At 36.6% G+C, this 15,478-nt stretch overlaps 1 protein-coding gene and 1 long non-coding RNA gene across 4 annotated transcripts in view; one reads left to right on the top strand and one right to left on the bottom strand.

Annotated features, from left to right (window-relative positions):
- LOC102983146 (uncharacterized) overlaps positions 1-15,478 on the top strand; it is a 189,095-nt gene that overhangs the window by 7,841 nt on the left and 165,776 nt on the right. The window lies entirely within an intron of this gene.
- The window catches only part of MYOZ2 (myozenin 2), a 35,627-nt gene continuing 30,353 nt past the window's right edge, over positions 10,205-15,478 (bottom strand). For both annotated transcript variants that reach the window (XM_028492235.2, XM_028492236.2), the window contains exon 6: positions 10,205-10,631. In XM_028492235.2, the coding sequence (XP_028348036.1) occupies positions 10,397-10,631 (235 nt within the window). In that variant the 3' untranslated portion in view covers positions 10,205-10,396. The remainder of the gene's footprint in view (positions 10,632-15,478) is intronic.

Raw genomic sequence — 15,478 nt, 5'->3', positions numbered from 1 at the left:
GAAATACAGTAGAGTAAGTAGGAATGAGGAAGGCAATATGTGCCATACTAACAGATCCAGAATTAAAGGCCGAAAACATCTAGGTTTTGATTGAAAGCCTAGGATTCATTAGGATTTTTGTGCATTAGTGTAATTTCTCTTTAATTTTTTTCGAAAACAAGTTTTATAACATGTTTATTTATACAATTCTTCAGAATCTTAGAGATAAAGAGGATCTGAGAGATTAGTTTGCTAAAATCCCTCACTGTACAGATGATAACACTTAAGCTCAAGGAGGTAAAGTTACCTAGGCTCATGCTAGACACTGATAGAAGCAGGGCTAAAATTCAATTCCTAGTCACAGAATTTTCCTGGTGTGAAATATTTTCCCTGAAATATTCTGAAAGTTTCATAGGAGATAGTACTCTTTTGTTTCTTAAAGTGCAGTCAGATTTCTTCTATATTCAAATACTGGTGATAAACATACTTGACACCTTTGTGCCCTTCTGAAAGACACGGGAAGGGGAACATAAGGAAGAAGTCAAGAGCACTTCACAGGAAAAGATTTTCTTTTTCTCAATTGTGATACCTGTGGTAGTACTCTGACTTTATGAAAAACACTATGGCATTTGGAAATTTACCAAACTTACTTTCCTACCTCTTGGGACTCTGACAAATCTAAGACTCTGTGACGTGTGTGTGCGTGCACACACACACACAACTATATATCTTAGACTGACTTGTTTTTGAGGTAGTTCTTCAAGAAATACAATAGTAAAATAACACCATATCTTTTGCTCATAGCGTATTGGCTAAAGCCATGAACCCAGAGGAAGTTGCCCTGGAGAGCAATTTTCTTTGTAAAGATGACAAAAATATTCAGGGCACCAGTGTTTTCAAGTTGAACTTCCTTGTTGAAATTCACTTCACAGTCAAAGGAAAAAAAGGTTTACTTTTTAATACAGTAATAAAATTGTTGGAAAATATTCAGTGATAGAGCAAAGAAGTATAGGTAAAGGCAGAAATTTTAGAGTATTTTATTTCTTTATTTCTTAACTGTCTGCTCTTGAGTTTTTTAGTCTCTTATCTGTTAAACAAGCCCTCATACTGAAATTGTGCTGGAGGAAAAAGCTAACTCTTGGCAAGTAATATCCCTGGAATGTGTGTTAATGCCATTTTGTACATTTTTAAATCAAGGTTTTCTGATTAAATTGTTTTCTACCAGTTTTATTCTGCTACTGTTTCAAATTCTGAATAACTCTCTTTATCAAATTAGTTATAATAGTTTTGATGTGATGAAGAAAAGCCATTCCACTTGCTATTAACAGTGCTGACATTTAAATTTTAAACAGCATTTAGTAGTAGGTACAACAGTAACTTTCAAACATTTTAGACTGCAACCTAGAATAAGCAATATATTTTACATTGGGCTTCCCTGGTGGCGCAGTGGTTCAGAGTCCGCCTGCTGATGCAGGGGACACAGGTTCGTGCCCCGGTCTGGGAGGATCCCACATGCGGCAGAGCAGCTAGGCCCGTGAGCCATGGCCGCTGAGCCTGCGCGTCCGGAGCCTGTGCTCCGCAACGGGAGAGGCCACAACAGTGAGAGGCCCGAGTACCGCAAAAAAAAAAAAAAAAAAAAATATATATATATATATATATATATATATATATATATATTTTACATTGTGATCCAGTTTGCATGAACATATATATAAAGCAAAATCAGTAGTTTCCTGAAATAATACTATTTCTATGAGTGATATGCTCTGATGTTTTCTTTTCCTTTATTCTATTCTGTTTCATTTGAAAAGCTGCTGATCATAACCATCTAAGTTAATTTTTACACCACCTAACTGAATATAGTTTGAAAGACATGGACCAAGAGGTTTCTGGTGGAAGGAGCAATGTTTGCTCTTTTTTTTTTTTAATACAGTATGGAAATTTACTCCCTTCCAGTTAGAAAAGAATATTCATTTTGGTTTGATATTGTCACATTAAAATTTTTTACTGATTAAAGTAAAACTTCTTGATATTGTAAAAAAAAAAAGCCTCTACTCTCTGGTTCCACATTAACATTACCCCAATTCAGAGGTTTATTTCTCTGTGGCTAATAAATAAGGTATACAAATTATATAAGGCTATATTTATATAGATATAGATAAATATGAAATCATATACAGTATGTTATGTCACCAGAACGTGTGTGGTTTGTACCCATCATCTGGATGATTGTGTTCTCCACTGAGATAGGAGAGAGAAGAAGTTAGTGGGAGGAATGTTAGATCAGAAGCAGGACTCTTGGGTTCTAATTTTAGACATGCCATGTGAGACTGGGCCAGTTCCTTAACTTTTCTGATCCAAGTTTCTATTCTGTAAATGAGGGAATTGATCTAGAGTATTTCAAGATAGAGTCTAATTCTAAAGTGCTGTGATTCTAAGTAAATGGTTGTTTATTTAAACCAAAGAGAGTGTTTCGTTATGCTATTAACATAGTACTAGTGGGTTGTATTTGGTAAAATACAACTTTTTTGCTTATTCCTATTATATCTTAAATATTAATATCCTTTTGGTATGCTAACAAGAAGACACTTAAGTAAACATCAGGGTATGGATTTGTACATAGTCTAGTACATAGTAATGCATAGTCTAATACATTCTGATAATTATGATCATTAACCATAATTAATACATTATACATATATGCATCTAAAAACATGATAATTTTTCTGCATTGCTATGTGTCTTAGTCAGTTCAGGCTACTGTAACAGAATACCATAGACTGGGTGGCTTATAGACAACAGAAATTTATTTCCCATATTTCTATAAGCTGGGAAGTCCAAGAGCAAGGCACTGACAGATTGGTGTCTGGTGAGAGCCTGCTTCCTGATTCATATTTGGCTATGTTCTCTCTGTGTACTCACATGGGGGAAGGGGCAAGGGAGCTTTGTGGAGTCTCTTGTACTAATCCCATTCATGAGGACTATGCCCTTATCACTTAATCACCTCGTAAAGGCCCCACCTCCTAATACTATCACATGGAGGTTAGGATTTCACCATATTGATTTTAGGGGGGCCATGCACATTGTCTATAGTATTTTTTTTTTTTTTTTTTTTTTTGTGGTATGCGGGCCTCCCTCTGCCGTGGCCTCTCCCGCTGCGGAGCACAGGCTCCGGACGCGCAGGCCCAGCGGCCATGGCTCACGGGCCCAGGCGCTCCGCGGCACGTGGGATCCTCCCAGACCCGGGCGCGAACCCGGCCCCCCTGCATCGGCAGGCGGACGCACAACCACTGCGCCACCAGGGAAGCCCGTCTATAGTATTTTGATAAGTTTAATGTGTTTTTAATAGATTTTGATGAGTTTGTGAGGAAACTTATTTTAATTAACCATAAACTATATCCACATCTCTTTCTATGCATCAGAAGTAAATGTTTTTTGAATAATGTTTTTTGAATAAATGTGGTCCATGTTTATGCTTGACTTTATGTTCCAAAATAGTGACTGAGCCTAGAGTGCTGTATGGCTCAGAAGACAGCCTTGCACAGGAGGCCTGGAACCTGAGGCAAATCAGTTGTGTTATAGAAACTTCATTAGCTCCAGTTTTTCACATAGGTAGAAGTAAGATAAAATAAATATTAGGAACTGAGTTTAAAATTAAGCTTAGAAAGTATTCCTGCTTTTTCAAGATAAGTTGGAAAAGAAGAAAAAGTTATTTCAGGTTGATTGTATTTAGGTGAATTTTCCATTATGTTAGCATCAGCTCATAGAGGAATCACCTCCTTTCCATGCTTATGACTACCAGATGCGTAATTTCTTTAAGCAACATGGAAACCCACCAGAGAAGGGGACTTGGGGTGATTGTTTTTATTCATTGTACTCTAGAGATGACTGTGCCAAAACATTAGGATTCCGGGGCAACATACTTCCTGATTTGAAATATTCCAAACAGGTATTTAAATGAAAAGCCATTTTAGTTTTAAAAAAAATGAAGGATTATGTAGCCATCTGTCCACAGGAACTCCTTTCTGATTGTATAATGTATTTTCTAAAAAGGTAGTATATACTGAACAAGGAAAGTATCCACTATATTGGTTTTTTAAAATTCTCAAGTGACCTATAAAATATGTGAATGCTCACAAGAAATAGTACTGTTTTAGCAAGATCCTAAAAAGTCTCCCTTAATTGCAGTTTTGAGTCTGGAGAATAGAGCTGGCACAAGCTTATCCTAAAAAGTAGTCAGGCCGCATTAGTGTTTCTGATTATGTATGTATTCAATATACTCATTGCGCCAACATATATTAGCTCCAAATCAGGGTCAAATATATTTATCCCAAAGCAGTTCCAGTGTAACCTCTAATCTAACTTCATTCTAAATGCCTTTGCTTTCTTACTGCGTGATAATTTTTTATTTTGTTAATAATAATTGCTAACGTGTATCAAGCATTTACAATGTATTGGGTAATATAATGTATAATACATAATTTTTAAGATAGATACTAGCATTATCCCCATAATTAAGATACATTTAACAAACTTTTATTGTTCTTTACTATATACCAGGCACAGAAGATACAGTAGTTAATAAAAAAGCAAAGTCTCTACCCTCAGAGAACATTCATTCGAGTGGGCGAGATAAATAATAAAGGAATAAATACATACATCGTGTGTGACGGCGACGTCTTGTGGATCTTAACGTAGTTACCTGAGGGCCCCAGTTCTGCTCCCTCTGACCTCCGTCACTGCCTTCTTGCTGAGCCTGCCTTCCACAGTGTGCTCCTAGCCAGTGAGGCGCCATGACAGTGACCCTAAGGCACACTTGTTTCTGGGAAACACCCGACCTCTCCTGCAGGTGACTTGGGCTCACAGATCCTCCAGCAGCCTTGCTGAATCTTCCCTAGACTGCTGGGCAGTCTAGAACATATCCATGCAGTTCCATCAGAGGTCCCTTGGGTCTCTCCCAGCCTTTCTTTGACCCTCTCCCTGCCTTTCTTTGACTCCCTCCCCATTTTCTCTCATGTGGGCGATTTTCCTCATAAAATTTTTGCAGGTTTAACCCCATCTTGGCATCTGCTCCTCAGAGGACCCAGACTAACACATTATGTTAGGGAGTAATAAGGGCTATAAAGGAAAAATACAAGCACAGTAAGGGGTTATAAGTGTGCTCTCTTAAGTAAGGGTGGTCAGGGAAGGTCTTAGGCAGAAGTGGCCTTTGAAACACAGAAATAGTTGGAGAAAATTTCCAGAGTGAAGTAAATTGCTTGAGATTATATTACTAATTTGTGGTAGATTAGCAGATAGCTGGCACATTTAAATACAACTGCTTTAATATGCAATTTATAAGTGTTTGTTGATAAAGAAAATGTAATGAGAGTTATCTATTTTGGGTGACGATTCACATTAGACAATTGATATACATATAACAAAACTTCTTCAAAGGGGGTAAGGAAAAGACTCTAGAAACCATAGAATATCACAGTTATTTCCTTTTGGCCTGCTTCATTCTTGCCTTCCTTTCTTCCCCCTGTTCTTTTAGATTTATTTTGCTAGTGCTACAGCTTCTATACTAATTCTTCAATTAGTAATTGAATTTACCTTTTGTCCTTCTGACTCTTTCCAATTCTGTTTCCTGAACTGTCTCCATCTCCTACACTGCCTAAGTTGTCATTGAAATGTGCTTCAAAATATTACACAATCCAGAATAGTAAGCACATTGTTTTTGAAACTGAATTGTAACCTCTTAGCAATAACTTTTTCCTCCTTCTTTGCCCATATGTACCAAATCTTCCTATTGAAATCACATTATATTGAGAAGTCAGAGAAAGTTTATATCCTGAGTTGAAATCTAGTTCTTTTATTTAAGGGATTCAAATAGGGACATACCCTTTTATTTATGTAATAATACTTCAATGTGTAAGCCATTGAAATTCTTACACAGTTTTACTTACTTTTTTCTTAGTTCTGAAAAGTTAACTTTTTTAAGCATTATAATTTTCTAAAAATCCTTTGATATATTTGTGAAGTGCTTTGATCAGTTAGTTTGGAATAGATTCCCCTTGCTTGTTCTTTTGGCAAAAGCCTGGCACTCTTCCACGTTTCATAGAAAGTGAACTGCCCTTCTTCCTACAGAATAGAGCATGTGGAGGTTGAAAGTATTTTTCATAAGAAAAGGGGCATTCAGAGCAACACTTTCCTAAGCTTAATAAAAAGCAGTTGTGGCTGGGAAACTGCAATGATGTCATGTAAGTTTTATCTTGCATAAGCAGCAGAGTGAGGAAATTCCAGAATTAATAAGTCGGCTGGTACAGCTGTGCCCTGAGTTGGAAAGTTCAGGATGTTCTTTTCACACTCCCGACTGGACATTCTGCTCCACTTTAGCCTTTGTGAGAATAATTGGCTCCCTCCATTTCCACGCTGCTAAAACATTTATAAATTGGTCTACTTAGAAAATGTAAAATTTTAAGTGGATAAATGGTCATTTTGACTAAAGATTATTGTCCATATTTGCCTTGATTTTGTAATAACCGATAATTAGTTATTTTAAGTTATCTAGTCCTTTCAAATATTGAGTTAAGAAATGGAAAATACCAGCCTTGAGAAATGATTGAAGGGAGTGGAGAGTTAAAAGCCAAGAATGAGGACTTCCCTGGTGGTCCAGTGGCTAAGACCCTCACTCCCAGTGCAGGGGGGCCTGGGTTTGATCTCTGGTCAGGGAACTAGATCCCGCATGCCGCAACTAAAAGATCCCGTATGCCGCAACGAAGATCCGCGTACCACGACTAAGACCTGATGCAGCCAAATAAATACATAAATATTTTTTTTTTAAAGTCAAGAATGATCTAACTATTGCTGTAGTTGTTAATGCAGACCTAGTGTTATCCAGAAAACAACTGGCCAGCTGATCATCAAGAAATTGGCTAAATAAAATAGAAGATAAAATTTTATGACCCAGAAGTCAGTCTGTTGAACAGTATAATGGAAATTCTTCTAAAGTTTTGAAACGTAGAAAACATTTTCATTTAAAGGAATGTTTTTGGAGTGTTATCACACTAGATGATTTCGTTCAGCCTTATGGTTATTAGTGTTGTGCATTTCTGTCCTCTTTATTTCCTCTTCTTTCTCCCTTCTTTGCCCCTTACAGGGGAAAGAAAAAAAAAAGTTTACATCGATCAGAAGTGTGCACAATGCTGAGCAGAAACAAGCAGGTTTAATCAGAGTATGCTTTTGTGTTTCTCTAATTTCATACTTAAACATGCACATTGCTTGTTTGAAAGTCTGAGAGTTCAACTTTTTATGATTATGAGTGCCTGAATGACTTTAGAGGGTGACTCTAAAATTACTCAATTTATAGCTATATTTTCCCAAAATTAATATAATGGAGATTTTTTATTATTTGTCTAGATATAATAAAATAGTTTAAGGCTGAAATTATTCTGAAAGAGAAGTTATGAACCATGAGTTCTTAGAGCATATATTTTAGAGCCAGACTCACCTATTTCTTCTACTTTGGAGCTAGAATTAAGCTAGTCACCTTAGTTCTCTGAGGCTCAATTTTCTTATATAAAATGGAGATACATTTCTCACAGGATAATCATGAAAATAAAATAATATTTAAAATATAGGGAATTCCCTGGTGGTCCAGTGGTTAGGACTCAGTGCTTTCACTGTGGTGGCTTGGGTTCAATCCCTTGTTGGGGAATTAAGATCACACAAGCCATGCGGCGCAGCCAAAAAGTAAAATAAAATAAAATAATACACATTAAATAGCTTTTATAAACCAGTGAGTATAGTGCTTGGCATTTAGTAGTCCATCAGCAAATATTATTTTCATTCATTTACTTTTTCTTTTAATTTTCTTTCTCCTTTATTTCATTTTTCATGTATACAAATGTGGGTAGAAAAAATGCCACAGTCTTTCTGCTGTTCTAAAAAGCCTATCATATTTCTTCAGACTTTGAAAGATTTAGCTGCTTTTTAGGTCAGTGGAAAACCCATTCAAAATTCCTTTCAACTTCTAATTGTGTAGCAACCAGATTGTGAAATTTGGCATTTCTAAAGGTGTCAGACAACTGAATTAGAATTAATAGACACTTCCAGGAAAGGAAGACATATGATAGTGAGCAGAGGGCTATTCCATCATTTTCTAACCAATCTTAAAAAAAAAACTTAAGATTCCCCCTTTTAAAATTCTCCTTTATGATGTGGAGAATACTGTTCTGTAACTAACCTATTTAATTGCTGGCCCCTTTTTGGTGGTTGACAGAGTGGTGACACTGAGCATAGAGTTAAACTATTTGAAGATAGTTAAAATAATGCAATAAAATTTCAGTTTAATGAAAAATAGTAACATTTCAAATTGCTAATAACTAAACCATTTCATCAAAATGCATAATAGAATATGACTAATTTTTTATTTATTAAAAGATTAAAATGAACAAAAAAATGGCACGATGGGACCCTCATATCTATAGTTATCAATGATGCCAACATTGTTATTTTAAAACAGGTAAATACCAAAACATAAATAAAACTAATATATCTTTTTTAAATATAACTTTGTTTTATTTATTTATTTATTTATTTATTTTTGGCTGCTTTGGATCCTTGTTGCTGCACGCAGGCTTTCCCTAGTTGCGGCAAGCGGGGGCTACTCTTCGTTGTGGTACACAGGCTCTAGGCGCATGGGCTTCAGTAGTTGTGGCACACGGGCTTAGTTGCTCCGCAGCATGTGGGATCTTCCCAGACCAGGGATCGAACCCATGTCCCCTGCATTGGCAGGCAGATTCTCAACCACTGCGCCACCAGGGAAGCCCAAGGTATCTTTTTTTGGTTTTTTTGTTTGTTTTTTTATATTTGAATTTTATTTTATTTTTTTATACAGCATGTTCTTATTAGTTATCAATTTCATACATATTGGTGTATACATGTCAATCCCAATCTCCCAATTCATCCCACCACCACCACCCCCGCCGCCCCCCGCTTCCCCCGAAACTAAGATATCTTAAAGATATACTTTAGATTATACAAATTCTCTACAGTGATAATATGCATAAGTAAGATACTGTTCCTTTCTAGGCACTGCATTTTTCATAAGCAAACTTGTAAAGACTAGAAGATGATCAAAACAACCACCAATGTCAACATTACATGCAGATTCTTTTGTAAATAAGCGATGTTGCTACACAGCATTTTCATTACTCTGTTATATACTTTCCTTCTTCCAGTCTCCTAAACTTAATGTGGTAGATAGTTTTCTATGGATAAGACATTGCTTCTCTGGTATAAACATCTATCACAGAACTTTTAACTGAATTGAAATGGGAAGAATTGATACTTATGTCTTACCAGTTCCATGGCATCAACCATATTTTAAGATATATCTATAACTTTATATTAGTTTGAGTCTTTTATACAAATATATTAATATATTTCATGATAGATGTGTGCTATATTACTTTCAAATGCTTTCGTGTTCTTCCATTTCTTGTTTTTATTTGTGTTTTATGGCATATACTCCCTAGTGCTTAAGGATTTGAGCAGAATTTAAAGATTCAGCAAAGAAAGCTGCCAATTCAAATTACACACTATCTTTGTCCCCCTGTCGTATACATATATTTATTTATATGTATATTAGCATGTATTTTGTTATTACTCTTCTAAAAATGCATACATAAAGTTGAACCTAATCAACACACAACATTGTGGAACTTGAATTCCAAGTATACCTTGATCATGAAAACTGCAATAGTATGACGTTCTTTGAGTCATTGTCTCTCAGTCTCCTTGACTTAATACTAAACAAAAATAAGAACCCAATTGAACTCTGGCACATGCCATCTGGAACAATTACCTAATGATTCAAAGCACGTTGAAAAATACAAAGCACTTTAGAAATTTAAGAATGACTAATGAAAAGACTTCATCTAGACAAGTTATTTTATCATGGAAGCTTGTCAGAAAAGAAGAACCCAACCCTTTTCTCCATCAATAATGTTTGTATATCAACTTCCATAGCTTTCATCCCTTAAATAAAACTCTAAATTAATCTAAATATCTTGCACTATATTTTGATTCTAGATCCATTTGAAAAACTTATTCAGTAATAGCTTATATTAAAGGCAACAAAGATGAAACCCTTTGTTGTCAGTAACTTTTCTGGACTTTCTCAGTGAAAAGGCTGGATTGCTTAGACCAGGTGAAAACAAGATTATGAATAAAGACAAGTGACTTAAAAGGTTTTAAAATAAGATTTTTAATTATTTATTAGATTTTGATCTGAGATTGTCATAAAAGGAAGATTGCTCAATTGCTATTAAATTATTGCTACTAATGAAGAGTGTAAGTGGCTTTGCAAGTAAGCAGAATAATAAAACAGCAACATTCACGTTCACAGGTTTTTGTGTCACATACAACTTTCTTTTCATAGGTCTTCTGATTCCGGTATGGTGGTATCCTCTGTAGGTTCAGTTGTTACCACTATAGGAATATTCTCAGATATCCATCCCTTAGGAGTCCTATTAAAGGACCGTCTTCCAGAAAGAGGATTGGCAAAGGCCATGAACCTGGGATCTGTTAGAAGTAGTAGGTCAAAATCTGGAACCTTAAATTTAACCATTTTTGATGCTTTTTCAAAACCTCCAAATGGGGTGGCAACTCTGTGAGAAATGAAAAGAAAAAGAATAAATTAATTAATATTCAAATTTATTTGACAGAAAACAATTTAATGCATGGTCTTATGGGCATGTTGTTGTGTTATATTATTAGTAGGGTTTCAGTTTTTGACCTCTGAGGCAAGCATTTCCATTCAAGGACCATGCCTTTATGATAAAACAGATATTTGATAATAAATAGGTGTAAAGTCCTTATGTATGTACTCTTAGTTTTGGACTGAACTAATCTGTTCCCTGAACATCACATTTCTTGCCTTTGTGTCTTTGCTGACAATGTTATACTTGCTTAAGATATTTCCTCTGTGCCTCCTCTCCACCAGCCCTCACTCCCCTTCTTAACCAAATTCCTGTCACGTTGATTGTCTTATGTCAGTCATTTAGTACTTATAATATGGTACTTTGTATTGTTAGCTTCTCTTTTTCAGAATACGATATTGTTTGGGTCATCTGTGAATTATAAACTCTTTGAAGGCAAGAGGTATATCTTTGCATCTTTCCACCTCTATCTCAAAAACCTCAAAATCCTTCTACTCATCTGAATAAAGTCCACCTTCTTTACCTTGGCATCCAAGGTCCCATGTAACATTCTAGCTTTGTTTGATTTAGCCATTAATTATTCATTCACTTAGTGCCAGGCACAGTTCTAAGTGCTGGGGGTATACCAGCGAACAATGTAGTCAAAGTCTAAGCTTTTATATTCTAGTGAAGGAGACAGACAATTAAAAAACATAAACAGAGTCATACAGAGTGAAGTAAGTCAGAAAGAGAAAAACAAATACTGTATGCTAACACATATATATGGAATCTAAAAAGAAATAAAAGGCCATGAAGAACCTAGGGGCAGAACTGGAATAAAGATGCAGACGTAGAGAATGGACTTGAGAACGCGGGGAGGGGGAAGGGTAAGCTGGGACAAAGTGAAAGAGTGGCGTGGACATATATACACTACCAAATGTAAAATAGATAGCTAGTGGGAAGCAGCCACATAACACAGGGAGATCAGCTCAGTGCTTTGTGACCACCTAGAGGGGTGGGATAGGGAGGGTGGGAGGGAGATGCAAGAGGGAGGAGATATGGGAACATATGTATATGTATAGCTGATTCACCTTGTTATAAAGCAGAAACTAACACACCATTGTAAAGCAATTATACTCCAATAAAGATGTTAGAAAAAATAGAAATAAAAAAAAACAACTGGATTACAGATAAGAAAAAAACATATGTAAGTCAACTATATGTCAATAAAAAACTAGTAGATTTTTTAAAACATAAACATATAGATAAATATCCAATAATGACAAGAGCTATGAGAAGATTAAAATAGGATGATATAATAGGGCACAACTGAATGACTAGATCGGTAGAGAAGACATCTCTGAAGAGGTGACATTTAAACTGCCATCTGAAGGTCAGAAGTTAGCTATGGACCATATGGCTGAAGCACTTCAGCATTTCAGGTAGAGGGAGTAGCTAATGCAAAGAATCTAAAGCAGAAATAATGTTGATGGGCTTCCCTGGTGAGAGTCCGCCTGCCGATGCAGGGGACATGGGTTCATGCCCCGGTCCGGGAGGATCCCACGTGCGTGAAGCGGCTGGGCCCGTGAGCCATGGCCACTGAGCCTGCGCGTCCGGAGCCTGTGCTCCGCAACAGGAGAGGCCACAACAGTGAGAGGCCCGGGAGCCTGTGCCCCGCAACAGGAGAGGCCACAACAGTGAGAGGCCCGCGTACAGCAAAAAAAAAAAAAAAAAAGAAAAAAAAAAGAAATAATGTTGGTTGATCTTTCCAGAAAAAGAAAGAAGGCCTATGTTGTTAGACAGAGGAGGGGGATGGCAGAAGGGAGAGAGGACAGAGAGGTAGATTGTGTGGAACTTTGTCCAGTAAGGAATATGGATTTCATTCTAAGTGTGAAAGGGAGCCATCATAAGGTGTTAAACAGGGGAGTGGTAAGTATAATCTGATTAAATTTTTATAAAGATCACTCTGGCAGCTGTTACTATGTGAACAATTATAGGTGGACAAGAGTGGAAGAAGGGAAGATACTGTAGCAATTCAAGTGAGAAATTATGGCAGCTTGGATTTCAGGTGTTTTCCTTGAAGAAGTGGGTGGTTTCAAGATGTGTTCTATGGGTAGAGTCAACAGGATTTGCTGACAAATTGGATAAAAATTGTGAGAGAAATGTAGAAATCAAGAATTACTCCTAGGTTTAGAGTTTCAGCAACTGGCTGATAGAAGACAAAGAGGAACAGGTTTGGTGTACGTGTGGAAAAAATTACTTTGACATCCCAATGGAAAGGTCCATGCTGGTTTTTCCCTATTCACTTTCATATACTCTGTTCCAGTCAAACTGGTAACACTGCTTGCTCTTTTCCTTATGCTTTCCAACCTCATTGCCTTTACTCATATTCATTTTTCTCTGCCTGGAGTGCTCTGACCCTTATTACTACATTTCTAAATCCCCTTTAAGTTCTTTAAGTTCTAAGTATGTTATATAAGTAATTTATATTTAAGTATTTACTAATTTAACTTGCTTCTTGCAGCTTTCCCTGATCTTCCACAGCCAGAAATAAGCTCTTTCTCCCCTAAGTTTCCATGGACTCTATTTTTACCTCCCCTGTAACCCTATTTTCCATCTTTCATTATATCCACTGGTCTGTCTGTTGTATTTCTTACCAGCTTGCACTCCAAGAGGACTGGAATTCTCTCTGATGTATCTTTGTAACTTACTCAATATATGTACTTGTATAATGTGTTGTACCTAGAAGATTCTTATAAACGTTTGGACAATGGAATTGGCAAGACTATATAGATTTTTCCAGTATTGCAGAGACTATTTTAAAGCCTGGAAGAGATCTGATTTTCTTCAAAGCTCAATCACCTATGCTCTTTCTTGAATATCTTAATTTCTGGGTGATAATAGTGAGGGACCGTGGAGTCTGATAAAGTAAGGAGAAAATGATTGATAGACTTTGAAAAGTGAGATGGCTTTGATGTGTGGAATTGAAACATTATTGAAATAAAGAATAAATGAAAAATAAAGATAAAATGTGATAGAGAGTGGGATGCTTGAAATTGAGATTTTGAAGGTGATAATAGGTATTGGTAGTGACAAACTTTAAGAAAAGCCAAGAGTGACTAAGGTGGGATTGAGAGACGGATCCTTAAAAGCAAGACAGTCAAGGACTTGAAAGGGCCAATAGTTCAGTGGATCATTTACGTGGATACTTAAGCCACCAAAAAGTGATGACAGGAATAGTACTGGGGAAGAAGAGGGAGAGCCAGATACGATCTTCAGTGTCCACAGAGTGGATAGGTGACCTCAACAATGGCTGTAGCAGATGTAACTGTGTCATACAGTATAGAATCTCATGTCTTATTGGCCCATAATTTTCTTGTCTTCCAGTGTTTTGCTCCCTTCTGAAGAACAGTATGTTTTACTTTCTATTGCATCTGTTCTCAAGATAACTGACCTTATAATATTTTCCCCAAATTGCTGTGGAAGATACGGATAAAAACAGATCACTGACTGATGCAGTAACCTCAGTCTAATGTAGTATTTCAGCAATCATGTCAGTATAGACTTTCACATCCAGGGCCTAAAACCATTACTCTGGAGGTGAGAGAGATTGTTTAGGAACAGAACTTTAAGAATTTAGATCATCAGTCAGGTGCTTTATGCCTGTTAAACTTCAGAAGGCATAGTAATAAAGCTAATATTTATTGACAGGGTACTGTGCACCTGACACTGTTTTAAGTGCTTCTCAAACTCTTTTGGTATAGGAATCACCTTGGGATCTTGTTAAAGTACAGATGCTAATTCAGTCAATCTAGTGTGTGTCCTGAAATTCTGCATTTCTAACCAGTTCCCAGGTGATGCCAGCACAGCTGGTCTGACCACACTTTGAGTACCAAGCTTTACATGATTGTCTCATTAAATTCTCACAACAACCTTATGAGTTGATTCTTTTTATATCCCCATTTAATGGATGAAATTGAAGCACAGATAGTTAAATGACTTGCCCAAAGTCACCCACCTAGTAAGGTGTAGAATCAGGATTTAAATCTAGGCATCCAAACTCACTGAAGGCCTTCTCTTCTATACTACCTTATATCATACCCGCACAAGATCATTCTTAAGGAGTATTGGGCCTTCTGAGATCCCTTTCTAAGTAGAGCAGTGTATTTAGGAATCTCAACCACTTGGCTGTGTCTAAATGATGTCAAACCAGGTTGCTATCACATTCGTGATGTAACTAGGTGGTTGATGTCCCACATTTTGTCACGTGATTTAGTGAATTGAAGAGTCTTTATGACTCAAATTTGACTCAGTACATAAGTAAAACTTCTTATTCTTGGATGTCCAAGATGTCCAAGACAATATTTTGTCATTTTAGAAATTTACCACTGTGAAGCAATAGTTTGTTCATTTGTTGATTCATTCATTTATTCATCTAACTAATTACTGATTGATTATTATATCTAGACACTCTGCTATATGCTAGGAATTCAAAGATTGTAGTAGGTCTTAACCTCAATGAACTCACAGACAAGAGAAGAGTGAAACGTGAGGGGGAAAATAAACACGTATGGACCAATATAGTTACTTTAAGAGAAAAATTTCCTGAATGCAGAGGAGCTTAGGGTAAAGTTTAGAACCTGGGATCAGGACCCTCATAATTTTGTAGGGCACAGTGCAAAATGAAAACTCGAGCCCCTTTGTTAAAAAATTGTTAAGAATTTCAAACATTAAAGCAAAACATTAAACCAGCCATAGCGCTTCCCTGGTGGTGCAGTGGTTGAGAGTCCGCCTGCCGATGCAGGGGACGCGGGTTC

This window comes from Physeter macrocephalus, chromosome 7 (assembly GCF_002837175.3).
Source record: "Physeter macrocephalus isolate SW-GA chromosome 7, ASM283717v5, whole genome shotgun sequence".
NCBI lineage: Eukaryota > Metazoa > Chordata > Mammalia > Artiodactyla > Physeteridae > Physeter > Physeter macrocephalus.
The sequence above is the reverse complement of the archived record's forward strand: the minus strand, read 5'-3'. Positions and strand labels throughout refer to the sequence as shown.